This window comes from Phocoena phocoena, chromosome 9, assembly GCF_963924675.1.
Source record: "Phocoena phocoena chromosome 9, mPhoPho1.1, whole genome shotgun sequence".
NCBI lineage: Eukaryota > Metazoa > Chordata > Mammalia > Artiodactyla > Phocoenidae > Phocoena > Phocoena phocoena.
Genome location: NC_089227.1, coordinates 98,882,215 through 98,897,125, shown reverse-complemented (window position 1 = coordinate 98,897,125; position 14,911 = coordinate 98,882,215). Strand labels below are relative to the sequence as shown.

Below are 14,911 nucleotides of genomic sequence, written 5' to 3'. Positions count from 1 at the left end.
GAGCGTATTAGAAGAGGATTTTGACTTAATATAATATGGAAGATTTAATATATTATTTTAGGGAAGAGGGGTTTTTTGTGCTTTATTTAAAGCAACGGATGAAGAACATGGAGTAAAACTGTTCACACATTAAGGAATATTTTTGGAAGACGAAACTGCTAAGCAAGATGAGGGATGAACAGGAATGGGAGAGATGTAAGACCATCCAAGGGTAGCTTTGGGACTAGGCGGGAAAAGCCTGGAGGGCCGAGGGACGCAGCACGTCCCCACTCCACTGACTCAGCAGAGAGCACTGGGTGGCGGCTACGCACTGCTGGGGGCCGACAGGCTGGCTGCCCGCTGGTCCGAGAGGACCCCACGGCCATGCCCACATCCAGTAGGAAATGACTCCACCTGAGAAGACTCAGGTTGTCAGGGGCAGAGGGTGAGGCCGCGTGGCACATACTCCACAGCTGCCGCCGCCACGCTAAGGAACCAAGGAAAGAAGATGTGAGCTTTAAAAGGGACCCGCAATAGTCACTAAAGCAGGCCGATGAGGTCACGGAGACCTGAGAAGACAGTGAGATGCGATGAGAAGACAGAAGTGTGGAGGCCCCTCGCGCTGGGATCCTCGGCAGCAGAGGCAGCACAGGAAGGCCGTAATGCTTGCTGGATGAGCGGAAATGACGTCAACCTCCTCTGCGGCACCTGCCGGTCCTCTGAGTTTCACCACCAGCCAGCACCAGCAGCTGGCTGCTTTGGTAGACGAAACAGCTGAGAACCCAGCACGGGGCCACCCCACCATGGGCTTCAATCCTTTTAAATGAACACCTGAAGGTGCGGGCTCTGCTTTCAAGATGCTCCCCTCAACACCTAAGTGGACGGGCCCAACCTCCTCCTATATTTTAATACGGATTACTTTTCTTCCGTTACTACATTGCCAACAACTGAGCACACGTGTAGTGCCGCGGCCCGTCTACACAAGCACACGAGGTCTCCCAATGTTCGACTCCTGCCGGCCTGGAGGCAACGTGAAATGTGCTGATTTGCCCTGCTGCTGCCCCACTGTCTCCTCTCAGCCCAGAGGCCACACGCGGGGTAACCTGCCTATGAAATAAACTTGCCGATTAGAAGAATTAACTGATCCTTTGTTCAGCTCTAAACCTGTTTAAAACCCATCCTTGAAGATTTCTTTGTGTTTCCAAAGTTCTACCGCTGCCCCGATGCAATATGCTAACGATGCCTGCAGCACGGCTAGGCGCGAGTGTCCTCAGTCGCGAGCATCTCTTGAGGGCTGGAGAGAACGCCTCCTCATGCTGGAATCTCACGTCATGGTGGGTGGGATGGACCCACACTGATCTGCTTCAGCCTGAAGCCCCTGTACCCTGAGAGGAGCCCTGATCCCGAGCTGCGTTCCCTGGTGTTCCCCGGCCTGGGTGCGGGGCAGGTACAAGAAGGAGTGTGTCTAAAAACACCACATGTGTTCAGGGTTTCAGCCACACTTCACAGGGCAAGGCTGGCAGTTTCTCTTTGGGTAAAGAGAGGGGGACACCATGAGGGGGATTTCCCAGACACTGGTTACCCAGGAACAGCCATTATTCTCAAATCTGTTTTACCTGAAAAAAAGAATGCCTTCAGAAACTTCTTAAGTAGATTTTGAACTTTCTAACACAAAAATATTATTTGAATCTCATTACAAGTGTGAAACCTGTAATAATTTCAGCCTAGGCCACACTGATTAGCAGTAAAACTTGTTTTCTAGCCAAACTGATGGGATAAATGGAATCATAGGACTAGATAACTTTTCAGCCCTTAAAAAAAAAATCATTTAAGCAGTGCCTTCTATGGCATTTAAAAGATGAATTTAAATGATTCTCATATACTATGATTCAATTCAGTTAGGTGAAAAACTTTAAAAACTGTTTTCAAAGTAATTAAACCCCACTTAAAATTAGGTACGATGACTGTTAATTTTTTACTAATTCAACCAATCTCATTTTTCTGCCGCCTTTTTTTTTTTTCCAGCATTAATGGGTTTTGGAAAACCATCATGGTTTGGGTTACAATACATCTTTTACGTTTACTACACATGTGATAAAAATGAATACCTACTTAAAATTATTTATGTTTTAGCAGCTGTATTTATTCTGTCCTACAATAAGCGGCTGCTGTGAGTCAGGCTAAGACTGGCTACATGTGCTCTCTCTGGAGCTTCTTCAAGTTTCCTGGGCTTTTTACATCATTGGTGAGTAAAGGTAGCAGGTCCGACCCAGCCCGGGGAAGGTCGTAAAGAAATCCACGCGCCAGTCAGACGGCACCACGAACTTATGAGTCAACCGAAACTTCAGAGATGAGCCAATAAAATGGAAATCCAGGGAAAACTCCTTTTGCAGAAAATAGGAAAAGTATTTGTTTTCTTAAAGGAACATTTCCTCACAAGAACAACCATTTAAAAAACCAGTTTCATGAGTTCAGTATAAAAACAGTTCTTATGGAAATAATAATGAATAATGTTATTTTTAAAATGTTTGACTTTTGAAAATTAAGGCAAATGCAATATAAATGTACCAAGTTATATATAATGATTCTTCGTGGGGGAAAATCTTATGTTGATGTTTAAATACACGTGTATCAGTGGCTTACATCTAAGTAATAAAAAATATTGTTTAGGGGACTTCCCTGGTGGTCCAGTGGTAAAGAATCCGCCTTACAATGCAGGGGATGAGGGTTCAATGCCTGGTCAGGGAGCTAAGATCCCACATGCTGCAGGGAACCTAAGCCCACACACCACAACTACTGAGCCCGCACGCCTCCACTAGAGAAGAGAAAACCCGCATGCCACAACTAGAGAGAAACCTGTGTGCTGCAAAGAAGACCGGACGCAGCCAAAAATAAATTAAATAAATAGATAATAAATAAAAATATTGTTTAAAAGCTTAATTTCCAATAAAATATAACTGCTGGTAAATACAGTTTATTTTTGCTGTCTACTGCTGACGGACGAAGTCTGTCCTAATAGAGGAATGATTTTACTTAGAAGCTGAACTTGTGCTTTAACTGCCATGAAAAGGTCAACTTCAGATTAAAGACTCACTGACCAAGTCAATCAGGCAGTTGACTGTATCCAAAAGAAAGAGAAAATGGTACTGGAGAATTACAACGTGATTATTTCTCCATCTAGAACCTTGAACTTCATTTGGAAAAGATTGACATTAGAAGGAATGTCCCATCATTCCTATGAAAACAAAAAAGCAAGTTATCCTACTGATTTTTAATCTAACTATATTCACCTAGAACATGAGTCCCTAAGGCCAATCTCATATCTAACATTTAACAGTTTACATGAAAAAGCGAAACCTGCTTCATTTATCTGCTATTCTAATCCATATCTGATGAAATAAGACTCACCACCTTAACTCATTTGAAGGAAAGTGATTTAACTTGGCTCTGCTGCCCACACAGCCAAACCGGGTTTTGAATTAACATCTGTGAAAACACCTTACGTTATTGAAAAGATATCTTCATCAGGTCACCCCTTTTGAATCCCATGTACGTGCCTGTGTCAGGTCCTTTAAAGGTGTGTTTACATTCTTCCCTCTAATATTTCATAGATGTGATAACAAGTGAGGCAGCAACCCCCATAATTAGAAGTAGAAAAGAGATCCCCCAAAGATAACAGGAAAATAAAGACTTAAAAAAAGATATTAAAGATAGTATTGTTGAAACAATTAACACCAAACACAATAAAATCAGAGATAAAAAGTTTTCTGATTCAGACCTAAGAACCAACTGTGTGTTCTAGAAGCTTTTCTTCTCCAATAGTTGTCCCAAACACTATCAAAATTGAAGTTCACAATAGGGACAAAACTGAAGACAACTTACCTGTCTCTTAGAAACACATGATACGTGCTATGTAAAATTATCAAGTGAATTACAGATAACCCAGCAGAATATTCTTGTGCCTCCCGCAGTGGGGATGGGGGTGTGTATGAGAAATGCCATACATTTCAGGGCCTTTCCAGGGCAAATAGCCCTGTGAGCTTCAATGGGAGGGCAGTACACAGACCGAAGTTCCTGCAAGGGGCAGCCTGTGGCCTGTGAGTGCCAGAGACAAGTCTCTAGGAGGCTTTAGCCTGTTCTTTCTATGGAATAATCTTCTCTCTTCTAGTGCAAGGAATGTAATTTTGAGAAGACATAAAGGAAAAAAGAATATCAAGAAATTAAACCCTTAATGCCTAAGAAGTGCCAGAGAAGAGTTTATGGAGATGTTTACTGAATAAAGATGCTTGTGAACCTTCTATTTTAGAAAGCCAAAACAAGGTTCTCTATGACAGTCTAGTGAAAATCTTACCCCTTGGATTTGTAAGTGGAGACACGAGACACACCTGCAGTCCGTGCGTGGGAATGGTTAGGCCCGACTGGTTTTCAGTTAAACAGTACTTACATTTAAAGCAGCTTCTCCACACTTTTCAATCGCTGCAAGACCCTGATTATGAATGTGTGTCTCCAGGAGTTTTTTCAATTCTCCCAGGCCATCCTGGATTCTAGATACAAGATTATACATGCGACCCAAATCTGAAAGAAGAAGGCGCCACACCTTTATGCACAGAAACAAACTCTGCATATCCATTCCACTAAGTAAGTGCTTATAGAGGTGAAAGGTACACTGAAATAAAATCACCGTGTTTTTACACCTTAATAATCAAATGCACTTAACTGTAACCAAATACTTTATATTTAGCATATGTATATTTAGCTGAAAGTAATAATGAAGTCATGCTATTATAAAAGCATATTCGGGCTTCCCTGGTGGCGCAGTGGTTGAGAGTCCGCCTGCCGATGCAGGGGACACGGGTTCATGACCCGGTCTGGGAAGATCCCACATGCCGCGGAGCGGCTGGGCCCGTGAGCCATGGCCGCTGAGCCTGTGCGTCCGGAGCCTGTGCTCCGCAACGGGAGAGGCCACGGCAGTGAGAGACCCGCGTACTGCAAAAAAAAAAAGCATATTCTCCCCCTTGCTAGGAGAAACTACTAATAGAGAAAGAAGATGATCAGGAACTACATCTGAGGCTTCCTAACATTTGAGATTGAGGTATGATTTATGCCTGACACGTAACAGGCACTCAAATATTATTTAAAAGAATGAATAAATTTAAGGAGTATTTATGAATATCCATCTCAACTATACAAACAAATAAGTCACAAAAGGGTCCCCATATTCTTCACTTAATATATTATGGCACATGGCTGATATATGAACACCAAAGAAAAATCCTGAATCCAAACACCAATCTTTTACTGAGCTCCTAACATGTCCCAGTAAAACAAGGGAGGAGTAAAGGAAATACTTCTGCAAAATTATAGCCTTCTCATCTTAAAGAATTTTCAGAAGAAACATACGCAAGAAAAAAATAACCAGGGACTTCCCTGGTGGCGCAGTGGTTGGAAGTCTGCCTGCCGATGCAGGGGACACGGGTTCGTGCCCCAGTCCGGGAGGATCCCACGTGCCGTGGAGCGGCTGGGCCCATGAGCCATGGCCGCTGAGCCTGCGCGTCCGGAGCCTGTGCTCCGCAACGGGAGAGGCCACAGCAGTGAGAGGCCCGCGTACCGCAAAAAAAAAAAACAAACCCAAAAACAAACAAACAAACAAAACCAGTGGTAGCATCATTTAATGCTAAGGTGTATGGAACAGGTTAGCCTCCAAACCAAACTGAAAAGACGCTCTTCCCCCAAAGTCACACCCCAAGCACACTGCAGAGGTCTGAAATCAACACACGACAAGGTACACACACACGCACACACAATCTCACACGTGAATCTCTTAAAGAATGACTGGTGTTGGTAATGCTAACTCTGAGTCTAGAACTTCACACAATTTCAAAATCACAGATCAAAATAAATACCCTTGTGTTTTGAATCTCAGTGGCTCACCTTCATTTTTGTCGGCATCCAATAAATTCTGAAACTCTGTGTGGAAAATCTCCAAGTGTTTCTCGATGAGCACCTGCTCACACTTCCGGGCTAGCTCATCCTGGGTGCTCTCGTGAAGGTAGACCTGGACTCTCCGCTGCTCCTCCAGCAAACGAGCCTCCGCCTGTGGGAATTAATTCAAGTCAGAGGTTTGGGTTTGCTTTTTAAAAACTGCTAACAAAAACAGCAGCAAATTAGGGCTTCCCTGGTGGCGCAGTGGTTGAGAATCTGCCTGCTAATGCAGGGTTCAAGCCCTGGTCTGGGAGGATCCCACATGCCGCAGAGCAACTAGGCCTGTGAGCCACAACTACTGAGCCTGCTCATCTGGAGCCTGTGCTCCGCAACAAGAGAGGCCGCGATAGTGAGAGGCCCGTGCACTGTGATGAAGAGTGGCCCCCGCTTGCCAGAACTAGAGAAAGTCCTCACACAGAAACGAAGACCCAAAACGGCAAAAATAAATTAATTAATAAACTCCCCCAAACATCTTCTTAAAAAAAAAAAAAAGAAAGAAAGAAATTTCAATGATCTTGCATTATTCAGGTAACCTGAATAAAGAGTGAAAAACTATATTTTGTATTGTAAAAATGCCAATACTTCCCAAAATGCTTCTTTTTTTTTTTTGGCAGTACATGGGCCTCTCACTGTTGTGGCCTCTCCCATTGTGGAGCACAGGCTCTGGACACGCAGGCTCAGCGGCCATGGTTCACAGGCCCAGCCGCTCCGCGGCATGTGGGATCTTCCTGGACCAGGTCACAAACCCGCGTCCCCTGCATCGGCAGGCGGACTCTCAACCACTGCACCACCAGGGAAGCCCCCAAAATGATTTTTAAATTTGGCATAATTTTGGAGAAATCTAGAAAAATTCAAGTGGAAGAATAAACATCCAAGAGCCAAAAAAAACAAAATGAAAAAATGACTGGGCAGGCCTTGCGCTGTCAAGAATTACTAACAGGACAATAGTTTCAACTGCAGAAATTTAAACCTTACTGCACATTCCAAATAGAGTTAAATGTGAAAAACAAAATAAACTTGGAAAATATCTGTAGTATATATCAAAAGGTCAATATCCTTAATATATAATAATCTCTGAAAAATCAATAAGTATGTGCAAATAAAAACATGGGAAAGGAAAAGGAACTATTTGCAAAGTAAGAAATACTTGAAGATCCTGATAAGATATAATTTGTTAAATTATTTGGTTAATGGAATACCGCTATCCAGCAAATAGAAAATACATTAATGTAATAAATTAGTGGGGGAAAATTGTTATTAAAAAACCCTATAGGGCTTCCCTGGTGGCACAGTGATTAAAGAATCTGCTGGCCAACGCAGGAGACACGGGTTCGAGCCCTGGTCCAGGAAGATCCCACATGCCACGGAGCAACTAAGCCCGTGTGCCACAACTACTGAGCCTGCGAGCCACAACTACGGAGCCCGTGCTCCGCAACAAGAGAAGCCACCGCAATGAGAAGCCTGCGCACCGCAACGAAGAGTAGCCCCGGCTCTCTGCAACTAGAGAAAGCCGGCACACAGCAACAAAGACCCAGTGCAGCCAAAAATAAATAAATAAAAACAAAACAAAACCCTACAGCATTACCCCAATTTGGTGTTTATGTGCATACTTAAGCAACAGTGTCCCAAGTTTGTGCAGGTTTATGCTATTTGTATTTCCCTGCAAGTCTACAGTTGTGTGTTTTCTTTCCTGATTACAAAGCTATTTTAAAAAACAATAAAAGATCTTTCTGTGCTTTAACTCTAAAGTTCCAAGCCTCTGCTGCTTCATATCTAGTATTTCATTAAGCCTGATACCTCAAGAACTAAAGCTGGTGAAATACAGGACATGCAAACCAAAAAGCACCACTTTTTCTCGAGGTTATACCTGTTTCCTGGAAGAACATAATACACTGGCAGCAAAAAGTCATCTCTTAAAAACCTTTCTCTCCCCTAAAATGAAAGGTAAAGCTTTGGTATCACTGCTGATTCACTCTCTGGGGGACACTGGCTTTCCATCCCCTGTACTACAAAGAAACAGTAGCACTCTACAGACTCTTCCTGCAGGGGCCAAGAGGGAAGAGCAAACTGGTCCCTAAGTGATCACAAAAGCCAGAGGGGCTCAGTAGTTGTTTACACAGCAGTCCCCCCTTATCTACGGGGGATATGTTCCAAGACCCCCCAGTGGATGCCTGAAACTGTGAACCCTATAGGTACTATGTTATGTTTTTTCCTATACCTACATACGTATAAGAAAGTTTAATTTACAAATTAGGTACAGTAAGAGATTAGCAACAACAATAAAGTAGAACAAGATAATGTAATAAAAGTTATGTTTAATGCCTTTTCCATCTTAACTGGGCACGTGTCATGCACTGGGGCCATAACGTCAACTTGAGGTGTGACAGCAAAACTAGCATAAATTTTCCTTCTTCGCAATTTCATGGAGATACAATTTATTCTCACCACAGATCTTAGCAACCTTTTCCTTATTAAGTTGAGAACTTCCTCCTTTTTACTTAAAGGAAGTACTTTATGGCTTCTCTTTGGCGTATCTGAATTGCTACTCTGGTGCTTTGGGGTCACTTTTAAGTACAATAAGGGCTACGTGATCTCAAGCACTGCGGACGACGGTCGATCTGATCACCTGGTCGATGAAGAGACTAACGGGAGATGCTATGGACAAAGGTATGATTCAAGGGCAAGATTCCATCATGCTACTCAGAACGACATGTTTCAATACATACAATTTAAAGCTTATGGACTGTTTACTTCTGGAACTTTCCATTTAATATTTTTCGGACTGAGGTTGACTGTGGGTAACTGAAACTGTGAATAAGGTGGGACTACTGTCCACAGGCCTACTTCCTTTTATTGCGATTCACAGATACTGCTTTTTTAAAAACAAAACAGAAACTGAAGGACTGTCGGTAGAGCGAGCGTATCAGCACCGTGTCTTCAACAGCCTTTGCTCACTTTGGGTTTCCGTGCCACATGCTGGTAACTCTCAAAATATTTAAACGTTTTCATTATTATTATTTGTTATGCTGATCTGTGATCAGTGATCTTTGACGCTGCTATTATAATTGTTTTGGCATCATTTAGCAATAAAGTTTTTTTAAATTAAGGTATGTAAATTGGTGTTTCTGACATAACGCTATTCTCCACATTTCATAGACTACAGTATGGCGTTATGCCCTGGGAAACCAAAAAATCCGAGTGACTTGCTTTCTCGCAGTGGTCTGAACCTGAGCCTGCAGTGTCTCTGAGGTTGGTGAAAAACCCAGGGTCCTGGGTGTTATGTCATTAGGTTTTAGGAAGGACAGTCACGTACATTCTTTGTTGACCTGAAGGCAAATAAGCTCTTGACCAGCACTGCACTTGGAGATAATCACGTCAGAACACCCAGATCAAATTCAGAATGACTCAATAAAGTTAAGCAACTAAAGACTGTTCCTATTAATTCTATTAGCATCAGTATGCAGGAAAAACAAAATGAAAAAAAAAGACCAAAAAAGTAAGCACATTAATGAAACAAGGTATATTTATTTTTAAAGTTTTAAAAAATGACATTAGAAACCTAGAAGAGTCACACGTCTTTTTCGTAGCTCAGATGAGACAGTAAGATATGCTAAAACACTAATATGGCTCAGGGGTGTTCATTTATCAAAGTCATCAGCAGAAGGAAAGCCAAAGATTCTCAACTGTTTCCACTAAAAGGTTCCTAACAACACAGAAATGGGAACATAGACCCCTCCAGGGAATTTGTACATCTAGCCCAAACTGGCTGTTAAAAGCAGAGTATTTCTTGAAAGTTCATGCTTTAACTCAATATTGTTCATGAGTTTTGTACTCTACTTCCTGATAGAATGTTTTAATATAAACGTAATTTCTTACGTTACTGAATAAAATGTGCCACAATTTATCCCATGGCTTTGCATATTCTCAGCATATACTGAAGGTTCTGAACAATGTATGTGTGTAATACCAAACACATATCATGCTTGCTCTTTGCCAAGCATCAAATACTATATAATAATAACAATAACAATAAATTATCCCAAACTGAGGAACAGAAAGGTTAAGGTCAACTCCCTAGTAAATGGTGGAGTAGGAATTTTAAATTAGACCCATAGCTCAGTTTAAGATGCAAGGCTACAGCTATAGGTAAGGGTAGAATTGTTCACACGGTTAAATTCCAATTTTATGCTCACAGAGTCTCTGCATTATGGACTTTCAGAATGGATGGATGTCATGTTTGGTAAGATCCAAACAGATTTGGGCCAAACCTTTAACGCCTCTAGGAAGAAATCCCCTCTAAGAGAGCAAGGATGCTGGAAGCACGCTCTCTGTTGAAGGCAGAGCTCACACTGGGTTGAAAATATCCCAGCCATTGGAAATGTTTGCTCCTCAAATTGTCTTTGGTTCCAGGTCCGATTTTTTTTTTTTTTTTTACCATACGCGGGCCTCTCACTGTTGTGGCCTCTCCCGTTGCGGAGCACAGGCTCCGAACGCGCAGGCTCAGCGGCCATGGTTCACGGGCCTAGCCGCTCCGCAGCATGTGGGATCTTCCCGGACCGGGACACGAACCCGTGTCCCCTGCATCGGCAGGCGGACTCTCAACCACTGCGCCACCAGGGAAGCCCCCAGGTCCGATTTTAAAAGCAGATTTCCCTGTTTTGGGAGTGCTGACGTAGCTCTGGCCTACGAAGCGGATTTCCTTGTACCAAAGCACTACTACCTTCCTGGCTGTGGAGAGCAGGTAGCTGCAATTCACTAAGTAGTCTGCAAATTGAAAAGGCCTGAACCACGCTTGTGGATGTGTACCCCGATAAAAGGCCCCACTTTTAAAAACATACACAGTTTTAAAAGGATCACCATAGATAGCAGCGTTCAATAAAATATGTCTTTATGCAAACTACACTCTGCCAAAATGAAAAAATGAAGTAAGAGGCAATGCTTAGATTTAAAACAGATTTGTCAGGCAGCTGTCAGAAACTCTCTATAAGCTGGTTAGGTTCCAGACTGGCACACAAAAGCTAATTTAATCCGTAAGTATACACAAGGAACTATCACTACTCCAAGTATAATACTTCTTCTTCTTTTTTTGTTTTGTGGTACGTGGGCCTCTCACTGTTGTGGCCTCTCCCGCTGTGAAGCACAGGCTCCGGACGCGCAGGCTCAGCGGCCATGGCTCACGGGCCCAGCCGCTCCGCGGCATGTGGGATCTTCCCAGACCGGGGCACGAACCCGTGTCCCCTGCATCGGCAGGCAGACTCTCAACCACTGCGCCACCAGGGAAGCCCCCCAACTATAATATTTCTGAAGCGTTCCACTTTTGTTAGGTTTTGAGGTATCAGAAATTTGTTTGTCAAGGACTTTCAGCTTCAAACTTGTAAGGGCCACTTATAATCACTATCTCTTATGGGAAAATGCACTTGGAATGTCACAAATTGGGGAGGACCTTCTCTACATGGTTAGAAGGGAGAGCTGTTTGTTGCTCTTTCTGACTTACTAACTTTCGATCTCAGCACATGGAGAAAGTGATTCTGCAGTGCATTTACTCTCCAAGCAAACAGAGAATAAAGGGGAAAAAGCAGGTGTCAAACACAATCAGCCCCAGACTCCCTGGAAGTCTCCTTGCCCATCTCAGTCAGCAGCCGTAGCCTGTGGGCAAAATCCTGCCTGTAAGTAAACTTTCACTGGAACACCGCTGCACTCACTGTTTAGATGTTGCCATGGCTGCTTGTGCGCTACAACGGCAGAGCTGAACAGTTGCAAGAGAGACCACATGTGCACAAGGTCTAAAATATTTACCATCTGGCCCTTCATAGAAAGTTGGCTACCTCCTGACTTAGGTCACTCCTCAGAGCATAAGTCTGGGACACCTGTATTCCCAAGAAGGAGAACGAAGAATAATTCCACTAGAACTTCACTGTAACATCACTTAATGTAGAAAAAGATTTACGATACAGACACCAATCTTGGATTTTTTCTTGTCTGAGACTTTGATCCTGTTCTCTCAGAAGGACTTCTCCTCTAATGCAAACTTGAAGACTGCTTTATATAGATTTCTAGGGGATATTTCAGAAGCAAAAAAGCAAAAGCTTAAAGTTTGCAAATATTTGTTTCTTAAAAACTAGTTTCTCATTGACGTAAGACCGTGGCTCCCGTGAGATACACACATACATTCTATCGTAGTACAGTTCAAAACACGAAAGTCATACAGCTGTTACGGTTATATCCTCCGATCAGTAAGGAGAACATTGAGCCATGATTATCAGATTAATTTATAAAAGCTCCTTGGTGAACTGGGAGAAACCATCTGCACCCGCTACAGACACCACAGGATAACAGTGCCTAAGAAATGACTTTGAAGAAAGGTGCATATATTAAAAAGAAGAATTCGTCTGAGCGGCAATAACTTTTAACTTAAGCCTACCTTAAGCACTATGCTTCAGCTTACCTTCTTCATGTATTCAGTAACCGGGTTCTGCTGTAAGAATTCGGTGCTCTCTCTGGTATAAAATCTCTCCGTGTCAGCCAAAAACTGAGACTCAAAGGATTCTTTGTACACCGTTAGCGTTGGGCCCTTCGCAAAGGCATCATCTTCATTCAGTCCCAGTTCCACTGGAAGTAAACAGGAACTACATTTCAACTGCCCTATTTCTGGTTATATTTTAAGGAATATACTTAGGTGTGGCATTCAGTTTAAGTTATGCTTAAAAGGTAAGAATAAAATAACAGGGCATAAGGCAAATCTGTTATTCACTGGTAGTAAAGCATACTTTCAATAAAAGAAAAAAGAAAAAAGTCCAAGACACACAAAAGCAAGTAATTCTGATGGATGGCCAGGCACGTTCCAAGTTATCATGAAGTTCATTCAGAGAACGTTTATATTTCTAAAAGCTTACAAGAAGGAAGAATGCCTAATTCTAAACTTTCAAAGAAATACAATGCTACCTAAGCTTTTGAAATACTGTATTACTTTTTAGATTTCTCAATTCGGCTCCATTAATGACACTCTAGCATATAAATCCAGTAATTCAGTATGAGACCAGAAAAGAAAAGAATTCAAATGTCTAGTCCATCAAAATTTCCTTAGGGCACAAAGATCAAACAATGTTTATAATGGGTAAAATCAAACCAAATCACACTGACATAAAGAGAATTATGAGTACCTTTGTAAATGCTAACAATATTCTTGATAATACTAAACTATCTGAAAATAAATCTATTGGAGCACTGTTATGTAATTGTCACTTGATATACAACTTTGAATAAATTAAAGGGAAATTGTTTACCATAAGACTGTACAACTCCGCTTATCAGTCTTGTATTGATGGTTTCACCATTTCTTTCCTTTTCAATCAGTTTTAAAACAGCATTTGTTACCTTTAGAAAGGATATAGGAAGAAAACATGTAGATCACAAACTACAGTATGTACTGGGCTGGCCAAAAAGTTCGTTCGGGTTTTTAGCCAACACAACATTATGTTACTACATAGATCTTAAACATTAGACTCCATTAAATGAAAGACGAGAGGCACTCTTAGGACATCCCAAAGGAGTGAGGAAGACAATGGCTAAGAAATGAAATCTGGAAGGGGTTTCAAAAGGTAAACATGCACACACTCACACAAGTAGGTACCTGTTTATTCAATGGCCTGAAAAGACAATCTCTCCAAGTTACCAACGCAAGCTGGATGAAAAGAAAAAGGAACAGTATTAAATGGCTATACTTTTACTATGCTTTTTCCAAAGCTGAAGTCATAGGAAATAGCCTGAATCCTAGATTACATGTATCAATATTTCTAGATTATAAACTTGGTAAAAATCATCATGATGAAATCAGAGAGCCATTCTCTTAACAACTTCAAAAGGTATCAGAGTACAGATGTTTATTAGCTCACATTTTAATAGTTGAGAGAAAAAGAAAATCTGGATTTTAGGAGAACATACATATTAGCCTAAAGGGCAACGGTGGATTTAATGTATAAAATTGTTCTCTGACTCAAATGTACGTTTTGACCTAACACATTTAAGAAAGATAATTCCATTTATCACAGTTTCCTAATACTCAGTAAAATAAATAACAGATCTTAAATATCGAACAAGTTCTGTATCTTTATCATGGTGTTTTATGTTACACGGATGCATACAACTGTAAATGCATCAAACTGTACATCTTAAATGAATGCAGTTTATTATACATAAATTATTCAAATTTCCCATTTTACTAGTATGTGTGTGTATGATGCATTTTAAAAAGTTTTGGAACTTCTCAACAGAGGTTATGTCAGAAAGTTACTGTAAAATGTTCCCCCAAAGGGAAATGTTACAATTCATATACGGTTTTTAAACTGTTGAGAAAGGTATTATTCAGTTAAGTTCAAACTCAAATTTATAACAATTTAACACTCAAATACAAACCGCTGAGAAATTAATTTAAAGGTAAATGCTATCAGTCTTATTTTCCCCCAAATTTAACCATAGATAAAACTGGGTTTATGTAAGATAATACAGTTCTGAAAAGGTTATGTGTAAATTTAATTTACAAAATGAAAAAATTTCTACCAAGAAAAGGGCAACCTGAAAGCACTATTTAAGAGAAAAATATTTTTAGTAAAGCATGAACAATATATACTCAAGTACTATTAGAATAAAAAGGTTATTTCAGAATTAGGAATTATGCTACCAGAAAAGACTCCAGGAAGAAAGTCTTATTTTTCAGGAAAAATACACCCTGTGGGGCGCGGTCTGAAGGTAACTCTCCCTGTGCAAACTGGCCACTGCTCCTCTTCCCACACTCCTCAGACCTGTCAGTGCAGGGGGAGGCAAGGCAAACGCAACGTGTGGCCATCAACTTCCAGTAAAGATACTGCACCTTTCAAAATAACTTTTCCCGAACATTTTTCTAAGTTAAGGCAGCACTAGGCAGACCTCACTTGACTTGGGATAATTCGTCACT

At 41.4% G+C, this 14,911-nt stretch overlaps 1 protein-coding gene across 1 annotated transcript in view; it reads right to left on the bottom strand.

The window, feature by feature from the left end:
• Window positions 1–14,911, bottom strand: part of CUL1 (cullin 1) — a 105,840-nt gene that overhangs the window by 24,625 nt on the left and 66,304 nt on the right. Inside the window, exons 5-9 of the mRNA XM_065884352.1 lie at window positions 13,592–13,642; window positions 13,245–13,335; window positions 12,407–12,570; window positions 5,911–6,073; window positions 4,424–4,554 (exon numbers count right to left, since the gene is read on the bottom strand). Of these exons, the coding sequence (XP_065740424.1) occupies window positions 4,424–4,554; window positions 5,911–6,073; window positions 12,407–12,570; window positions 13,245–13,335; window positions 13,592–13,642 (600 nt within the window). The remainder of the gene's footprint in view (window positions 1–4,423; window positions 4,555–5,910; window positions 6,074–12,406; window positions 12,571–13,244; window positions 13,336–13,591; window positions 13,643–14,911) is intronic.